This window comes from Asterias amurensis, chromosome 5 (genome assembly GCF_032118995.1).
Source record: "Asterias amurensis chromosome 5, ASM3211899v1".
In the NCBI taxonomy this organism is placed as follows: domain Eukaryota; kingdom Metazoa; phylum Echinodermata; class Asteroidea; order Forcipulatida; family Asteriidae; genus Asterias; species Asterias amurensis.
This window is the reverse complement of record NC_092652.1, coordinates 24,644,455-24,663,647: the sequence shown is the minus strand read 5'-3', so window position 1 is coordinate 24,663,647 and position 19,193 is coordinate 24,644,455. Positions and strand designations below refer to the sequence as shown.

At 38.3% G+C, this 19,193-nt stretch overlaps 1 protein-coding gene across 1 annotated transcript in view; it reads right to left on the bottom strand.

The window, feature by feature from the left end:
• LOC139937571 (unconventional myosin-Ia-like) overlaps positions 1-19,193 on the bottom strand; it is a 36,248-nt gene that overhangs the window by 11,157 nt on the left and 5,898 nt on the right. The window contains 14 exon segments of the mRNA XM_071932777.1: positions 356-550; positions 2,016-2,183; positions 3,107-3,172; positions 3,547-3,669; positions 3,671-3,756; positions 4,188-4,335; positions 4,716-4,822; positions 5,644-5,742; positions 6,010-6,073; positions 7,096-7,142; positions 7,559-7,663; positions 8,249-8,343; positions 9,565-9,680; positions 14,441-14,669. Coding sequence (XP_071788878.1) covers positions 356-550; positions 2,016-2,183; positions 3,107-3,172; positions 3,547-3,669; positions 3,671-3,756; positions 4,188-4,335; positions 4,716-4,822; positions 5,644-5,742; positions 6,010-6,073; positions 7,096-7,142; positions 7,559-7,663; positions 8,249-8,343; positions 9,565-9,680; positions 14,441-14,578 — 1,557 coding nt within the window. The 5' untranslated portion in view covers positions 14,579-14,669.

Below are 19,193 nucleotides of genomic sequence, written 5' to 3'. Positions count from 1 at the left end.
AAAAAATTAAAATCCAGAAAACATTACACTTCTTATCAAGAGGTTTTCGTGCGTTTTTGTTCTTTTATGTGTGTGCTTGTGTGGTGTGTGTCTTGCCAAAGGTGTGTCTCGGTAAAATTATCAAGAACCAGGCCTCGTTGGGATTAAACAACTAGTTGAAAACCTCTTCACCAAACATTGATTCCCTTATTGACACAGCCACTGTTCATTGATATAATATAAAATTAACATTGAGACAACTGCTACATCAGAGGTTTTCAAACTGTTGTTCACAAAATAAAAATTTTTTAAACCCATGATTGTGGTTGTGCACTTTTACACTTTATCTGAATCTTAGTCATCTAAGAATACTTACTGCTCCAGCATAGTGCTGTAGTCTGAAACTCATATGATCAATGGTCTTATCTGACTTGAGTTTGGCTCTGCTCTCGTAGTGTTTATGTCCAAAGATGTAATTTGAGGAGTTTATTCTATTGAGGAATGTCTGATCGGTTACGTCACCCGGTCTTAGGCATTCGTCATCAAGCATGGCTAAGATTCCTGCTTTATTCTGCAAATAAAAAAAAACAGGGCATAAAAAATAATTCATAAATACCTCAGACAGTTTCGCTATTCCTATTAGAGAGCGCGTCATGTGGGTGTGTATAAACCTTTGTTTATGACTAGTACAAAGTGTTGAAACATGGGCATGACACGTGAGTTTGCACCTGTGCTTATAAGACAATTATTTCATTCCTATTGGTCGAGAGCAACGGCTGAAACAGTTGTGCCACATCACGCGATACGCGCGACGCACACAGTATTCCCTTATAAGGAGTTGTTTACCCGATCAGGCTGAGGGCCTTACCATTTCATAGCTGGAGGGGTGTTGTGTTGAAAGAAATCATTGAACAATTATAATTTATGCATTTATTTTACTTTTTGACTAAAAAGTGTTGATGTTTTTTGACCGAAAAGGTATTTATGAATGGGAATCAATGTGTTGAATCGGTTTTCATGTAGTGGTTTAAATCCGCCGAAGCCTGGTACTTGATAATTTACCTCGACTTCGTCTCGGTAAAATTATCAAGAACCAGGCCTCGTTGGGATTAAACCACTAGTTGAAAACCTCTTCACCACACATTCATTCCCTTTTTTAAATGCAAGCTGGTTCCATGTGAAGGATCAGACCAAACACAGCACATGGTCCTCCAGGTTGGGGGCTGGGCATGGTGCCAACAACCCCACTCCACTAAATAGCCATCACGTTAAAGAAACCGCAGTTACTACAAACAAAACTTCTACAGAACGAGTAGTATCAAACATTTCGAGAAGCGCCCCCCAAAGAAGTAACATAGCTTATGAGCAAGAGGTAATTTCTCACTAAACTATTTGAATTAGGGAAAGACCTCAGGGCCTGGTGCCTTTCTCATGCGCCTGAAAGCACAAAAATGTGTGCAACAAGGGTGTTTTTTTTCTTCTAAATTATTTTCTTACCAATTGTGCCCAGACTTTCACAGGTTTGTTATCTTATGCATATGTTTGGATACACCAAGTGATAAGACTGGTCTTTGAAAATAACCAAAGGTGTCATTTAAAGGGAAGGTACACTATTGGAAATTTTCAAAAGGTGTCATTTAAAGGGAAGGTACACTATTGGTAATTTTCAAAGACCAGTCTGCTCACTTGGTGTATCCCAGCATAAGCATAAAATAGCTAGCCTGTGAAAATTTTATTTAAATCGGTCATCGAAATTGCGAGAAAATGATGAGAGAAAAAACACCCTTGTTGGATGAATTTGTGTGCTTTCAGATAGGAATAAAAGACTTCTAGCTAAAAGTCTTTTTTATTTTAGTGAGAAATTACCTCTTTCTCAAAATCTATGCTACTTCAGAGGGAGCCGTTTCTCACAATGTTTTATACCATCAACATCTCTCCAATGCTCGTTACCAAGTCAGTTTTTAAGTTAGTGTTTGTTTTGAGTAATTACCAAACATGTACCTTCCCTTTAATCAAGTACAGTTTAGGTTGCCTACCTTGTCTACGAGCTCACATATAGGGATGTTATTGAAGTAATCAATGTGTGTCCATTCAATCCCTTCCACTATGTATTCCTCTTGCTCCTCTCGTAGTGTTAACTCAATGAAGATCTGTTGTAGTTTCTCATTACAGTAGTTGATAATGAACTGCTCAAACCCGTTGTACTAAAAAAGGGGGAAAATAACAGGTGTAAACACTTTTTGTAAAGGTATCTGCGCCGACTCTAAAAGGTAATGAACAGGATCGGTAAGGATACAAAATATAATTGACGAGTTGTAGTCTAAAAGCTGACTGATTATAACGTCCATACGAGAACTATTTTTTTCTGTGAAATATTTCCATCTGAAATGAAGTCGTGTTTGAGGAAACTGTATCTGAAAACCTGAAAAAATACAATCAGTTGATTTCGGTTTTTGTACAACCCAAATTAATGACAATGTGTTTACATGCTAAAAAATTGTTCTTGGTTTTCACTATTTTCTCCTGACTCATAAAACAGAATCAGCCCAATTTGTTTTACTGGTTTGTAATTTCATGTATGGTTGATCACACAAAACATTAATTCTGTCAGTACTTTCCCCGAATCCTGTGAACAAATATCACATGCATGTTACTCGGGTGGGATTCGAACCCACGACCCTTGCAATTCTAGAGCAGTGTCTTACCAACTAGACTAGGATTCCAACCGCCTCTAGCTGCCGGGCAAGGTCGGTAGTCTAGTTGGTAAGACACTGCTCTAGAATTGCAAGAGTCGTGGGTTCGAATCCCACCCGAGTTACATACCTGTGATATTTTTTCACAGGACTCGGGAAAGTACTGAGTATACAGTGCTAACACACATCGGTGTATGGATAAAAACCAAAATTAATATTCCTTATCCCCGATGCAAATTTAACATCTATTATTAACACTGTCGGCGACTTTTTTGTCAGCTCCACCAATCCTGTATAATACCTGTAAGTTTTTTGGAAGGTGCTGAAAAACATAGAATCCCCTCACCTTGTGACACCACATGTCATACTGTATGGTACATGTATGATATAAACATGAAAACAAGGGGTTACAAAGACAATTATCTTCAACAAACCTCAAAGATTTCAAATCCATAGATGTCCAGGACACCCATGACTTTCTTTCTACCTCCTGTCTTGACCTAAATTAATGAAAATCAAATAAAAGTTAACAATCAGCAGTGAAACAAATTATAGATCTAAGAAGTGATTAGGCTTACGGTTACAACTATCTGAATTAAAGCACTTTAAGGAGAAGTGTTTTGAGTAAAAAAGTAATAATAGTTGCAAAAAGTTGGGTTGTGAATTTCCCTAGAGCGGGCCTTATTGGATCCTCCTAAACACTAGGACCAGCATTGATTGTAGGTTCATTCATTTGTGTAACTTTCAAGAAAAATAGTTGTAAATTCTGAAAATCAGGAAAAAATCCCCACCCGACAAGTCTGTATCGAAAATTTATTAGGATTGGCTGAGCTTACTTTGACATAATATTAAGATTAATGGTGGTAAATTTTACCCTGATGCTCTCGTTGATTGTTCTAACGATCCAAGTGAAGAGTCGGTCATACAGAGCCTTACAGAGGGCATCTCTAGCATAGAAGGCTTGGGACGCACTCAGGGCGGTGATAACCTTGTCCCCCCTTGCCCCCTCGTACGGTCCTTTTAGTCAGGGCATGCATTACGTCATGACGCTCACATTGAAGCATCTCACACACATCATCGAGATCTGGAGAATAAAAAATGAGAAAAAGCAGGTTGAAGAGTACCAGTTACTGATTGAATAGTACCAATTACTAATTGAAGAATACAAGTTGCCAATTGAAAGATACCAGTTACTGATTGAAGAGTACTAGTTACCGATTGAAGAGTACGAGTTGCCGATCATAAGATTCTTAAAGTTGCCTCTGGGCAAAATTTCACATACAGCTATTTAGCAGAAAATACTGCTGAACAAATTTCTTTGCTTAGCAAAAAAGTGGAGCACCAGTCTCAACAATGTTGAATGTTAGCCGGTAACCTATTTCTGCTAAGCAAAATTTGAGTCGTGCACAAGTTGCAACGATGTTAAGTTTGTGGAATATTGGCCGGTAACCTGCCTCTTCTAAGCAATTTTATTTGTGTTACAGGCTTTTATGATAGAATCTAAGAGCACCTCACCATCTTGATTAGTAATTTTGACTCCTTCTGTTCCATTCATAGTGATGTAGGCTTTAAACTCCATGTTGCCTAGTTTGAGGACACTTGCTAGAAGCTGATATATAGCTAAGATCTCCTCATCTGTGAATCCAATGATCTGCATTGCTTTCTACAAGAAACAATAAATAGTGTACATGGTATTACCTATATTTAAAGAGAGAAGAGTGAAATCATAATCTTGCTGTGTGCAAGCAAATCATGAGATGAGACCAAGTGTGACCACATAAAACCATTTTGATGTCCTTTTATGTATACATAATAATGGTTGTTTTTAAGGACAAGCATGAAATCAGTAATACCGTAACGCACTCAAAATGACAATCATGTGTTGAAAACCAAGCTTTAAAATAGTTTATGAGGAGTGCAATGGAGGAGGGGAATAACAGGTTTAGGGCAAAGAAACAAGAACAATTTGTGTGAGGGGGTGTGAGGAGGGAGGGGTTTGAGAAAGAAGGAGACTGAGTGGAGAACAGTGCTGTCCGTGCTTACTTGTGTAACTGAGAAATTCTCTTTGTCGTTGATATTGCTTGATTTTCCAGAATTATTTCTCCCGAGGAAGTGATAATGTGAAAGGTCTCTCTCCAACTCCAACTCGTCTGATTCAAGCAGAAAAGAAAAAAAATATGAACAATACAATTCATTCAAAATGATAAAGCTAATACTGCATGCTTAATAGCATCACAGATGGAGTGTCAATTTGAAATCCTTTCCAAAAGGAGTTTCAAATTTCATAAATCAAATACTTTATGAAAGTCTGTCTCATTTGTGTGTTATTTCTCCTTATGAGGGCCCTTTTTAAACTCAACAGCATAATGTGAAAATTACTGACATTTCAAGTCACACAATCATTTAAAGGTATGGGCCCAATTTCAAAGAGCTGCTAAGCACAAAAATTTGCTAAGGATGAAATTTCTTCCTTGATGAAAACAGGGTTACCAACCAAATTTCCACATGATTTTTTAGGATAAGCAAACAACAGCTGAATACCAGTAACAAGCAATATGTAACAAATGGAAATTTGTTTGGTAATCCTGTTTTTATCGAGAAAGAAATTTCATGCTAAGCAAATTTTTGTGCTTAGCAGCTCTATGAAATTGGGCCATGGTCATAGATTGGTAAATACTCCATAAACGAATGGCCATAAAAGCTTACTTGGTGAGAAGCACTGCAGCAGTTGATAAGATAAGAACTTTTATTACCCCATACTGGGGAAATTATTACTGTACGTACATGCAGCCGGATGCTGACGTGAGTGACGATTTTTCAATACCCAACTACTTTCTCCCATTCCAAGGGGTGAGAGTCACTGCTGACACAAAAAGTCTGACATTTCTTATCCCTACATTCTGTAGCACAAGGTCCATCTGGCTTTTATTTTAAACCCAAAATATTACTCATGAATCTCCATATTATTTACCTAGTAATACTTGTGGTGCGCCCTCTAACAGCTGATAGAACATGTGGAAGTTTCTCTCTCCCTTGCTCTGTACGACGACTCGAGACTTCTCTAGTAGATCTGTTGAAACAACAAGACATCTTTTTATCACACAGTCAAAGACACAACTGGCTCAAACAGCAATTAAATGTAAATCCAAAGCATTAAGTGAATACTTTGCAGTAAAAGAATAAGTTTATTCATACGGAATTTAGAAGATGCTTTTTTACTAAATGCTTCTACTTGGAAGTTGATGCTTTTACTATTTGCTATAACTTGTCAGTATTTACTACTTTTTATTCATACAACCCAAATATGCTACTAACTCATCTATCTTAAATTACTTACAGTTTGTGATTACACCGCCAATCGGGTCACCTTTGTAGTCAAACTCTATATCCATGTATTTACCCTGTATTAGGAGATATAAATCAGTCCATAGCAAATGACTTTCTCAAAGGAACCCTTTTAAAGACATCAACAAATAATAATAATAACTGAGAGGATAAATATTCTAAATACTAGGGGGTTGTGGGGGTGGGGGTCGATATACAGTGTATACAGTTTTAGTGAAAGCAACCCCTGACAAAACATTGATTTCCTTTATTAGCTCTGTATTGCTTCAGTCTTTTCCATTTCCTGTAAATTTTTTAGGACATGGAGTGGGCAATATAACCCCTGCTTAAAATACACACAAGCTCATTATTCCAACCCCCCCCCCTGCAAATCCCTAGGAATTACCTGGGGATTTAAAATCCTTATAAAAGCTCTGAAGTGTAAAAAGGAATTCACAGAGAAATGCAAGAGATATCTGTGCTATGCCGGGGGTTGGGTATATCCCCATCATGTCATACTGTAATTGAATTAGGATATGATGAAGGACACCCAGACAGCATTTCTCATTACATGCACCGGTAACTCAAAGGATTGGATACCAGTTAGGGAAAACCCTGATACCATCTGGGAAAGAGGTTAGTCAATGGAATACCATACATGTCAGGAATGTTGCACTTCATAAAGTGACGTTCAGTGATCTCCGATGTCAGTTACTGATGGAAATAATTCATCATATTTTTGTGATGTATTTGAAATGTTATACTTTATCATTTTATGTTGGTAACAACTATTATTATCCCTTCGGGCCTAGTATATTGTAGTATTAAGGAATTCACATTATTGTAGCAAAAGCAAACCACAAAATTTCCTTTTAACAACAACAATAATCGCATCTTTTGAAAGAGAAAATTGATTCATTCATTCAAATGTATGAAATAATACATCAAATTTTACAATGACAAAACAAACCTAAAGTGGCATTTAAACCAATTTTGATGATAATTGCATCATGATTTTAAAGATCAGCGAGCTATATGGTTCAAAATGATGTAGAGTAACAGATTTGTATTTACTTATTTTGTACGTAGATGTACTTACAAATCTTGATGAATTATCGTTCCTGTTTGTCTTTGCATTGCCAAAAGCTGTAAACAATAAAACAAAGAAAATATTCACATAATTGCCTGGCGAGATCAAACACAACTGGGAACAAGGTTGCCATCACAGGACTGATAAAACAATGCTGATTTGCTCTCTAAAATGACTGCTTTGCGCACACGCTTGTTAAAAACTTTGAGTTCTTGTATGGTGCATGTAGGTCGCCTAGTAGGCTATTTGATTTGATTCGTAAAAACAATCATGTTCTTACACAGTCACCCTTAATTGCATACAATTAGACATGTCGCAAGATCAAAGATGAATGAGAGGGGACCAGTTGCTCTTTTACATCATGCCTCTTTTGTGGGCAACCATACATTGGGCAATACTAGGGTTATATAAGCAAGCAGCACAAGCTAGGGGGAAAATGGCACAGCAAGATCGATGGAGGGGGTAACGTTACCTTCTAGTACTGGGTTGCTTTGTAGGAGTTGCTCCTTGACTATATCTACATCATTGCCTTTCCCACACACTGCTGCCACATACTGCATCACTACCTTACTGGCCTCTGTAATTACAATAAGATTCCACAAAATTATCGAGAAGAATATAACTTAGAAAAACGTCATGAAATGTTGGCAAGATATAGACCTTATAAATGCATGTGATGTCATAGAGTAGGGCGACCACATTGGTCGATCCTGTGCAAAAGTCGTTTATTTTCCATTGTTCCGTCATTGATTTACTTCTAAGATGGTGACATGAGGTCCATTCTTCCCAAATTAAAATCTTTGAATAGTCGACAAGTCAATCACATAAAAAAGTTTACAGGTATAACCACTAGAACCTTGTCATTTGATTGGTGACAGTCCTACTTGATTTTGTTATATTTTGTATTGCTGTGACACGCAAACCTCCAAAATGTAAAAAATATTGACTGCACTTCATTCATGCATTTTTGAGAGTACACTCACTCACTGAAATCTGGCTTTTCCATTTTAGGCGGCTTTGTCTTGTGAACATGGTGCAAAGGAATAGTCCCGATTTGACCTTGTGATTATATTAAATGCAACAATGCACTCTAATGCATCCAATAATTATTTGTATAATAATATTCTTCACCAACTGTTGATAGATGTGGTATCTCTCTAACCTGTTTTTCCGGCACCACTTTCTCCTGAGATGATCACACACTGGTCCCTGTTTTTGTCCCTCATATCACGGTACGCATCGTCTGCTATTGCATATCTGAGCATACAAAGAATACAAACAAGTATAAGCAACATTGGGACTCTCTTTATTTTATTTTATTTTAATTTTATTACACGCCAATAATGCTCAGAATGAAGAGGAAATGCTGAGTTTCAGATGTAGGAGGAAAATGGGGGAGGGGGGGATCCATGCGATCGTGTAGGGACTGAAAACCCAATCCCACCTCAAGGTCTGAGGTGGGATTCGAACCGAGGTCCACAGAAGTGAAAGGCAGGGATAGAAACCACTGAGCCAACCTGATTTCTCCGACATAGTCTCTGTTTGTATTAAAGAAAGCACACTAACACTGTGGACATCATTAGCCCAAAATCTAATGGGTGATTATCTAGAATCCTTCATCACTCTACAACAAAAATCAGCTAGTAGTAACTCTACACCCAAACTACTGGACTCTGATTATGGTGGCATGCATGATCCCAAGTGAAGCATTTAATCATTTCACTGGTGCAGTCCCATACAGTAACTATACACCCAAACTGTTGGACTCTGATTATGGCCATACACCTAATCCCATGTAAAACAAGACCAGTTTACTAGTGCAGTCCTCATTCCAGACCATTCAGTAACTCTACACCCAAACTACTGCTGGGCCAATTTCATAGAGCTGCTTAAGCAAAAAAATTGCTTAAGCACGAAAATAGCTCGCTTATTTTACACATGTTACTAGCCCAAATTTCATGCCATATACATTGCTTGTGACTGGTACTTAGCTGTTGTTTACTTAGCATAAAAATTTAGTGGAGTCTTGGCCGGTAATCTGATTTTACTAAGCAAGTATTTTTTTGCTTAAGCATAATTTTGTGCTTAAGCAGCTCTATGAAATTGGGCCCTTGACACTGATTATGGAGGTATGCCTGATCCTATGTAGAGCAAAATCAGTTTGTCTAGTGCAGTCCTCAGTCAGTAACTCTACACCCAAACTGTTGGACTCTGATTATGGCCATACACCTAATCCCATGTAAAACAAGACCAGTTTACTAGTGCAGTCCTCATTCAAGACCATTCAGTAACTCTACACCCAAACTACTGGACTCTGATTATGGTGGTATGCTTGATCCAATGCCAAGGTGTTTTCATATGCTATCGCATAATGAGCCAACTATATTTCCCCAACAGCGGGCGTACGCTCTCATTCTATTTACGAGTGTTGTTCTGAAAGCACCCTCTAAAGTTCAATGACACTTCCTAGCTACTTACATGTGAGGAGGCAATTCATAAAGATTCATTCCTCGGTACTCTTGGATCTTGTTGATGGTGTACAACGGAAGCTTCTTGTAGGGATTGACGGAGACGACTACGCTCCCGATGTAGGTCTGAAGGCAAAACAATCGAGAATAACCGACTTAATATTTGCAACTAGAGGGTTGAATAAATTTACATTTCATAGTGAGATTTTAATCATTTTTATTTTATGAGATATCTCCTAACATCACAAATGCAGTTCATCACTTCACAATGACAGGGTGAGGGCTACACTCAACTGATTTGGGCTGTCGCCCCAAATTTCTTATGTGGCTTTTATTGTATTTTCTTTACAATTTGGCCAATAAATAAGCATTAGGCTGACAAAAACCATTATCTTCCAGTACGCGCTAATCCACCAATCAGATGCTCGAATTGGAGGGTGGTATAAAAAGCTATAACCTACTCCCAGTTTTTATATTGCACTCTACGTATTGTGAGTGTCAAAGGGTCATGCTCTGCATACAGACAATGCAAAAATTACATTCTAAACTTTGTGCGCGTGCATGCTGTTCGTCGCGAAATAACGTTCTGAAATTTTAAACTATGCGCGTTGCACGTGAGACTGGAAGATAAATTCGTTATAACACGCGCACTTGTGTGATAACTTATATATTACCCTACTTTAAAGTCACCTGGAAATAGATTTTTTTTTCTTTCAAACATAAGAGTATATACTTACGAACAATAAAACAATTTTTTTTAGTAATTGTTTGTCACGATTTATATGTTTAAAAAATATATAAAGTTGTTTGGGGGGCTGACTCCGCCTACCCCTTTTGTGACGTCATTCAAGGCAGACTTTGCCTGCAATGCGTATAGTAAACACACGTGCAAAGTACATGTACGTCCAAGTCGTGAGTTGGTACATTTCAAAAAGTGTTTTTCTGCATTCGTACAAACTCACGACTTGGTCCGTACAAGTACTTTGCAATTGTGTTTACTCTACGCATTACAGGCAAAGTCTGCCTCGATTGACGTCATGAACAGTGCCCTCTCGGGTCGGGGTCTACTCTTAAATTTGTAAATAACATAAGAACTGATTTTTTAAAACCTTAGTTAACTGTTTATTCACATTCAACTCATCAAAACACATATATTAGTGACAAAAGCTTTATTTTAAAAAAAGACCACTTCCAGGTGACTTTAATGTTAAGCTAGTAAAGCTACTGTAAGCAATGCCAAGGGCAAGTCTCTTACTCAGGAAATGAAGTGTATTTTATCCAGCTGTAGCTACATACTCAATCCTTGTCTTGATCGGGAATCTATTTCCGTTTTAATGCCACTTGGCATGCTTGGTACATGATTACATACACATGTTCGTAATTAGATTTGAATGGTTTAGGGAAAAGGAAAAAAAAGTAGGTTTGGGGGAGTAACAACCAAGTAAATAAATCTTTCAAGGGAATAAGTGGTATTTATTCTGAGATAAAACCCTATTTGAGATGTCACAGGCCAGCCGTCGACTACACCAAACTCTTCCTAAAGTAGGATTAATCTTAGGACTCAGGACAAGTTAAGGTCTGTATCCAAAGACGTTAGGACACATCCATCCTAAGTTAGGACGGGTTACTCATCCTAACTCTAGAAGGATTTCCTAGCGTTTCGTGAAATCGGCTGCTGTAACTTCATCTTTGAGAATGAGAAAGCAAGGCCATTTCCATGTTGCAAAGTGTACTAATGAAAGTGTCGGGCCAAGCAGCTAAGAGCACTGAATTCAAACTCTGGTGTTTCTGATCAGCAGAGTGTGGGTTCGAATCCCCAGCCGTGACACTTGTGTCCTTAAACAAGACACTTAAAAATTGCTTTGTCCTTCGGATGAGACGTAAAGCCATTGCGTCCCATGTGTTGTGTAACGCATGTAAAAGAACCCAGTGCACTTATCGAAAAGAGAAGGGGTTCGCCCCGGTGTTCCTGGCTGTGGCTGCTCTATGCGTCAAGCACATTGTAAACCCTTATAAGGTGCTAAATAATTGGGTCTCAAAATTAATCACTGCAATATCCTATCTTCTGAAAGTTTGTATATACTCAGCGCCTTGAGTACATGTACCTTGTTTGGTAGATACGTGCGCTATACATGTATAAGACTTCGATATTAATTCTATTGTAAAATACTGTTCAGTCTATAGGGGGACCAAAGTCAAGACAAGGGAATGGAGGTCATGACCTCTGTGACTGTCGTGTTATTCCAGGCATAAGATTATGTAGAGAGTACAAGTTTTGAACAGTGCACTCAGACCATCTTCAGCTAGACTGTTGCTATTGAAGCTTCAGTAGCATTTAGAAAGAGAACCAGAACCAGTCCATACTCTACATCTCAACCCTGGCTCTTCTCAGAACCAAGTTCTTCTCAGAACCAAGTTCTCCTCAAAACTAAGTTCTTCTCAGAACCAATACATCTTCCCAAAAGAAATTCAATTCAAACTCCAAAGTATACAATATGTAGTTTGTTTTCAGACAAAATATCAATTCTGTTTTTAACACGTGAAGGAAACAAACTCGTGCACTTTAAAGGGTCACGATGATCCAATACACTTGAGACTTGTACAGTCTAATGTTTTGAATGATAGACGCACTTTGCCGCCCTGCAATAAGATCTCATGTGGTGAACGCATCATGTATCAGCGTAGATTGTTGAATTCATAACTTTATACAGTGAGGTGTGTCTAACAGACAGATGTACAATGTATTCACTGCATGCCATATTGATCTCCCAACATGGTGTACTATAATAGGTATTAAACCTAAGTGATGGCTGGATAGGCTGGTGGATGAAGAAATCACATAGCAATTATGCAGACTTTGGATCAATAAAGTTTGATCAATAATGTACCGCTCTTTTTCCATAAATTTAACATAAATAATACAAGAGATGAGATTGCAGTATTTCACTGATTCACTGGGTCATGCCAAGATGTCTGTGGTCCAGTCACCTAATTGCTTCTTTCTTTGGTACTGTATGTGATTTTTTCAACATTCATACATGTACATATAGTGCATATAATGATGATTTATTGGCAAAAACATAATATGAAAAAGATTCAGTGTTTCCACATGAACTTTGAATCCATCCACTGTTAAGATTCTGTTATGTTTGATTTATTTGATGAGAAAATATTGCACATAAAATCAACAGCAGGGTTTGCCCCATGCACAAGCTACATGTAACGCATCAGGCAAGCACCTACGAATTGCACCCAGATATGCACAAACTGTGTGCTGATATGCGCAATATGCACAAATGTGCGTGTAGATTGCATACTGATACACGCAAATTGTGGTTGATAAGCAACAACAATTTGTGCAGGTCAGTTAAATGTACAGCTTACAAGGATTCCTCCCCCCCCCCCCCCCCCCAAAGCGTTTCTGGGGGAAAAACACAGGGCCTGGAAATTCAAAATCATTTGGATGTTCTCTACCGCCACTTCTCTAAAGGCATGAATTGACATACATTGTACATAATATATGTGACCCGCTGTGTGAAAATGAGTCAGATGTTGACAATTTCAAGGATTGAGTTATATGCATGGCTGGAAAAAAAACACAATCAGCAGTAATTTGGTATACATGTATGTCTAAGCTTTGGGGTGTATCGCGTAAGTGAGTTACTTCTGTTTGAAATTAGCCAATACATATAATTTTTTCTAAAAAACGAATTACAAGTAAAGTGATGTTTTAAACTACCATTTCATGCAAAAGGATACAAATTAGACATACGTATAATCACAAAATTGTTTTTTTCGAAGCAGTTTTGCCTAAAAGTAAGTGTTCTAAAGGTTAACCTTGATAAAAATATAGATCTTAAAAAGTAATATTAAAAAAAAGTTTTTTTTCCTTCTTTTTTTCCCCACATTAAACTGTCCATTACTCAATAATGCATTGGGCGACATCTGACTCATTTTCACGTAGTGGGTCACATACATGTATGTTGTATGTTTGGTTTGCGGTAACACCATGTGTGTATCTACTTGCCAGGTAGAGTTTGTTCTTAGACAACTGACTGTCTTGCTTTATTCTACTACCGCGGAGTAGATGTTCGAGGGTTCGGGAGACTTTACAATTCTAAAAAGAACTGTCATGCTTATTAACTATTACCCGAGTGGATGATATAGAAATTAGGCTGGGACTGCTACTTTAACTTACATGTATAGGATCGTGATTAACTGTACTACCGTGGAGTCAGCTCTGAAATTGGTCTCAACGTTTCGACCAGCAATTACCGTCATTTTGCCAATGATATGGACTGTAGCACTATCCCACAGTCTGCTGACTTCATTATCACAGGGATCAGCACTTTGCACAAATTGATTTGTGATTTTAAGTGCATGGTATTGATAAGAGTTATTCATGAGTGATTGAGTACATGTTATCTAATGCAGACTCTATGCTAAAGTGACGTTGAGCATTATGGATTTAATGGACACACTGATGAACTGGCTACACACAGTTAGACTTTCTGAGTCTTTGAACATCCGGTACCAAGTTGGTCCCAACCACATCAAGTTAAATGCGTGTGGGATTTGGTTTTTAAAAGGTGTTTTCCTGCAAAGGGGCATGTATTTTATGCATACAGAATACTGGTCTTTGACCGTCACATGAACCAAAGGTGTCCTGCAGCCGATTTCATGAATCTTGAGTTAGGACAAGTGGCTTGTCCCCAATTACACATGTGGCATGGGTTCAATGGGTCCTAACATCTATGGTTACGGAACATAACTCGTCCCAAGTCCTAACATTAATCCTAAGTTAAGAAGAGTTTGGTGAAATCAACAGCAGTACATTTTAGTATCCCTTAAAACCACTATTTCTAGCCCTCTATCAAAACACTCACATAGATATCTTGAGCATCAAACCGCAGCTTGAGATTATCAATAAAGGCATCTTCAGTGACCGGATCAAGGAGTACGCAGTCTCCAACGCCGACCATGTCATCAAGGATGGTCTTCGAGTGTCCGTTCTCCCGCGCCATTTTTGGTCGTGAGGTTCACCCTCCTCAACAGACCCAGGCTACAGATTGTCGGTACGGGACTTTATGGTTGAGCGCCTTGTTGTGGTCAGACCTGTGTGAAAACAAGACAAATCGTATTGAAAATAAGACCACTAGAGTTGGTAGAGCACTGGAACATTAATCGGGAGGTCGCAGATGCGAATCCTGCTCTAGTGTTTTGTTGTTGTTCAACCCAAAAAAAATTAAAATTTTATTACTCAAATCACTTTTTTGCTACTTTAATTTCTTCTTTGAGCCTCAGTAAAAAGTTTCAACCCAAATGTAAAGCCCTTTTTAAAAAAGGGGCAGGTGTCAACGTTCTCCCTTGTTTTAACAGTGGTCCGCTGGCAAAAAAAGCAGTTAAAACACATGAGGACCAGTCAGAATTCTCTCAAAGTGGTTCGACCGACTAGTTCAGTGTTGAAAAGCTTCCTTATTACATCTGAAATAACAGACGTAGACTCAGTGAAAAAGTTGGCGGACTACTAAAATGACAAGCTAACTACATGTAGTCCTTTTGGCCACATTTTTAATGATTGGCCCAGTCATTCACAAAGTTTAGGGTGAAACCTGTACATGTACATGTAGATCCGAGCTTTTGTGTCTGTCTTTTACACAAAATGAAATAAAAACAACCCTACAATGAGCATTTGTTTGAAAATCTCAATGTATCAAAATCGAATCTCAGTGTGTTAAATCAGGAAGTAAAATCCTTGCGTAGTTTCATTTGGTACGAAAGACTAAAGTCGAGTTGTTAAAGAATTGTTCTCTTAAAAATGACACAAAGCTTAATTTTTTGCATGAATGTAATATAAACATTGCTTTATTCTTGACCTGCTTGCCACTCTATTGTCAAGGTTTCTTAAGCTAACCTACATTATGTAAATGTAGTGATGATAATATATTTTATAAGGTTTTTGTATGATTTACAAAACAAGGGAAATGTGGACAGAATTTCAATGTCAACACAGACACCAACACTGCATTTGGATGAGAATCACTCTTTGATTGTGTTTATAAAAATTTAAAGGAACACGTTGCCTTGGACCGGACGAGTTGGTCTATAAAAAGCGTTTGTAACCTTTTTTTAATAAAATGCATATGGTTGGAAAGATGTTTTTTAAGTAGAATACAATGATCCACACAAGTTTGCCTCGAAATTGCACGGTTTTCCTTTTACTGTGCGAACTAACATGGTCAACCATTTATGGGAGTCAAAAATTTGACTCCCATAAATGGCCGACCGTGTTAGTCGACGAGGTAAAAGGAAAACTGGCAATTTCGGGGCATGTTTGTGTGGATCAGTGTATTCTACTTTTACAACATCTTTCTAGCCGTATGCATTTCATAAAAAAACATAAACAAACGCTTTTCAAAGACCAACTCGACCAATCCAAGGCAACATGTTCCTTTAAGCTACAATCCCCGCGGTATCTTGGATCCCCCAACCCCACCCCAGGCCAGATTCTTTATGGAGGCAACAAAGGCGACCGTCTCGGTGCCCCATGGTCATTGCCTTGACGCCCTTGAAATGCTTCAGTAGAATTTCCAATTTCCTCATACAGGGTGCCCTTTACTAAGCAGAAATGTCTTGGTGCCTTTGCCCTTCCAAAGGCGAAGCATTCAGGCCCGTCACCCCAGCTCTGACTTTATATACATCATACTATATCAACTACTCAAGTACATTATTTGTACAGTATGCATACTGCCTACATTTATAGTCCCTGTACAAACCAAGGGGCACTTCCAGTCTATTGACCTACTCTATGCAAAGTTCACACCCCCTTCTTTGATCCATCATGTTTAGCCTATTGCAGTTGTCTGTCAGTAAATACTTATGTTATCACCAGATGCGTATCAAATAATAATGATTGCATATCAGACCATCCTCCCTCAAAACAAACACAACAAACTACTCACTGGCCGCAAGACATACATACATGTAATATACCTAACTGTGTATACAATGTCCCTTCACACTAATACAAACTCAGGCCCATATACATGTATACGACCCATCTCGAGTTAGGATCGTAAAGATTGGGTTCAGTGTGTCCTATGATGTCTATGAATACGGAACTTAAGTTATAACTCGTCCCAAGTCCTAAGATTAATCCTAAGTTAGGAAGAGTTTGGTGAAATCGATGGCAGACCTCCAAAATACATGAACAGCACCCACAGCAGTTGCCGTAGTATTGGGGACCGAACTTTGCTTAGGGAACAACAGCAAAAGCACAGGGCACCCTGGCAATTGCTCTGGGAGCCTTCGGTTATTTTGAGGCCTGGTAGCCCCACAACTCTCGATTAGTTTTTGTTCGTAAAGATTTCTCAGCCTATCCATCATCCATCAGAGTTATACGACCACCGTCACCAATCACCATCCAGGCCTGATACTTCACGGAGAGGCAACGTATGCGATTGCCCCTACATGTATGCCCCCTGATCGTTGCCTTGGTGCCCTTGAAATGCTCCATCACAAGTTAACAATTTCCTCATAGGGTGCCCTTTACCAATGAGAAAATGCTGTGGTGCCCTTCCCCTTTCAAAAACGAAGCATACAGGCGCCATCATCCATCAATACAAGCCTGCAATCACAGGCTCACTGACCAGCCACACTCCCACTCATAATAAGTGACAGACCCACAAATTCAACCCAAATCAATAACTTCCTGTAATAATTGATTTGCTAATCCCTGACCTGTATGTCCACTCACCAACCAGAAGTACACAAAACATGTTCATCTTACTGTATAAATTGGCCTTTATTGATTTGATTCAACCACCAAAAATATGGCTCACAATTTGTTATTTGAACACTTAGACACCTTAAAGGAACACGTTGCCTTGGATCGGACGAGTTGGTCAAAACAAAAGCGTTTGTAACCGTTTTTTATAAAATGCATATGGTTGGAAAGATGTTTTAAAAGTAGCATACAATGATCCACACAAGTTTGCCTCGAAATTGCGTGGTTTTCCTTCTACTGTGCGAACTATCACCGTCGGCTATTTATGGGAGTCAAAATTTTGACCCCCATAAATGGCCGACGTGTTAGTCGACGAGGTAAAAGGAAAACCACGCAATTTCGAGGCATGTTTGTGTGGATCATTGTATTCTACTTTTACAACATCTTTCTACCCATATGCATTTTATAAAAAACGGTTACAAACGTTTTTCAAAGATCAACTCGACCGATCCAAGGCAACGTGTTCCTTTAAGGCCATTGTAGCACACTACACAAGCAGGGGTCCTTGCAGCAGTCACAAAAATTGTTCAAATTCTCTAAGAAGATTCCTTTGAAAAGAACTAACCTCTCTTTTTATTGCGATTCCAATAGAAATAATGCTGACTTTTCAGTCATACAGAGCTGTATTTTTTTTCAGTTGTGCAAATATTTTTTAAATTAATAAAAATTTACTTCCTAAACACAGTCGCCACATCGTGAAATCGAAGAAATGAGATGTGCATATATTGAAACAATGCAAGATTGTAAAAAAAACTCAACATGTTTTACAAAATGCACAATTTGCACTTTACACGTACAAGGACACAGTGTTTTATCAGTAAACTAGTGTTTTCATTGGTAGAATAACTCAGCCTTGTGTTATCTTTCATTGTTTCCCCTGATAACAAACACTTCCTTCCTCCAATCATGGACTACTGGTAAACTGTCAAACAGTTAGAACAAAAAAAACCTCACAAATGCATATAAACCAGGGTTACCAATCCAAAATACATGTAAGTTTAATTCTCAAAAGACTGTTGTCTACTTATCCAACCATTTATCTATTTATTCAAACAAACTTAATACCCCCTAAAGTTTTTCGGACCCAAAAATTCTTTTACTTCGACCTCCATGGTTAACCTAAAGACCAATGTGCAGAAACAAGGTCTAAAGGTACTTTGCACACTTCATGTAGTAGGCCTACAGTACTAGGTTCCGGTCTGAGGTGGCATTCCAACCAGGGTCACCAGAGGTGGGAGGCAGGTAAAGAAACCAACGAGGACTCCAACTGGTTGATTGAGCAAAACTATTTCTAACACAAATACAACAAACAATGCAAATATCACAAAAATACTCTACACCTAAAAAACACACAAGCTTAACAGTCAGCTCTTAACACATTTTTTCAACAAAACCAACCTTGACCAAATATCTGGGGCAATTTGTTTTGTTAAACCACAGTGGTCTAGATTTTACTTTTTGTACAGTATACAAGTATGTTAGTGCACAACTCAATACTTTTCAAATTATGTAGATCATTTCATCAAAAACTCTTCTAATCCCACCCTTTTAAATTTATTGAACCACACAAGAGCAAAGGTTGAGCATTAGGCAGCAAAAACTGCAATTATTAAAAAATATTCTTTGATGATGGTGAAACTCCTATACCCACATGTACATGTTCATCGTTTCCAATAATGACATCAGATTTGGATGTCCAACCACACAAAGGTGTGGTCAACATCAAACAGTGACTCAATAAACAAAATGACGTCACATTCATAAACACTATTACATATTACACAGCGTGTGTATGGATCTAGGATAGTAATGCCCTTCAAAACAGCTGTAATCAGATAGCTCTGTTATTAAAT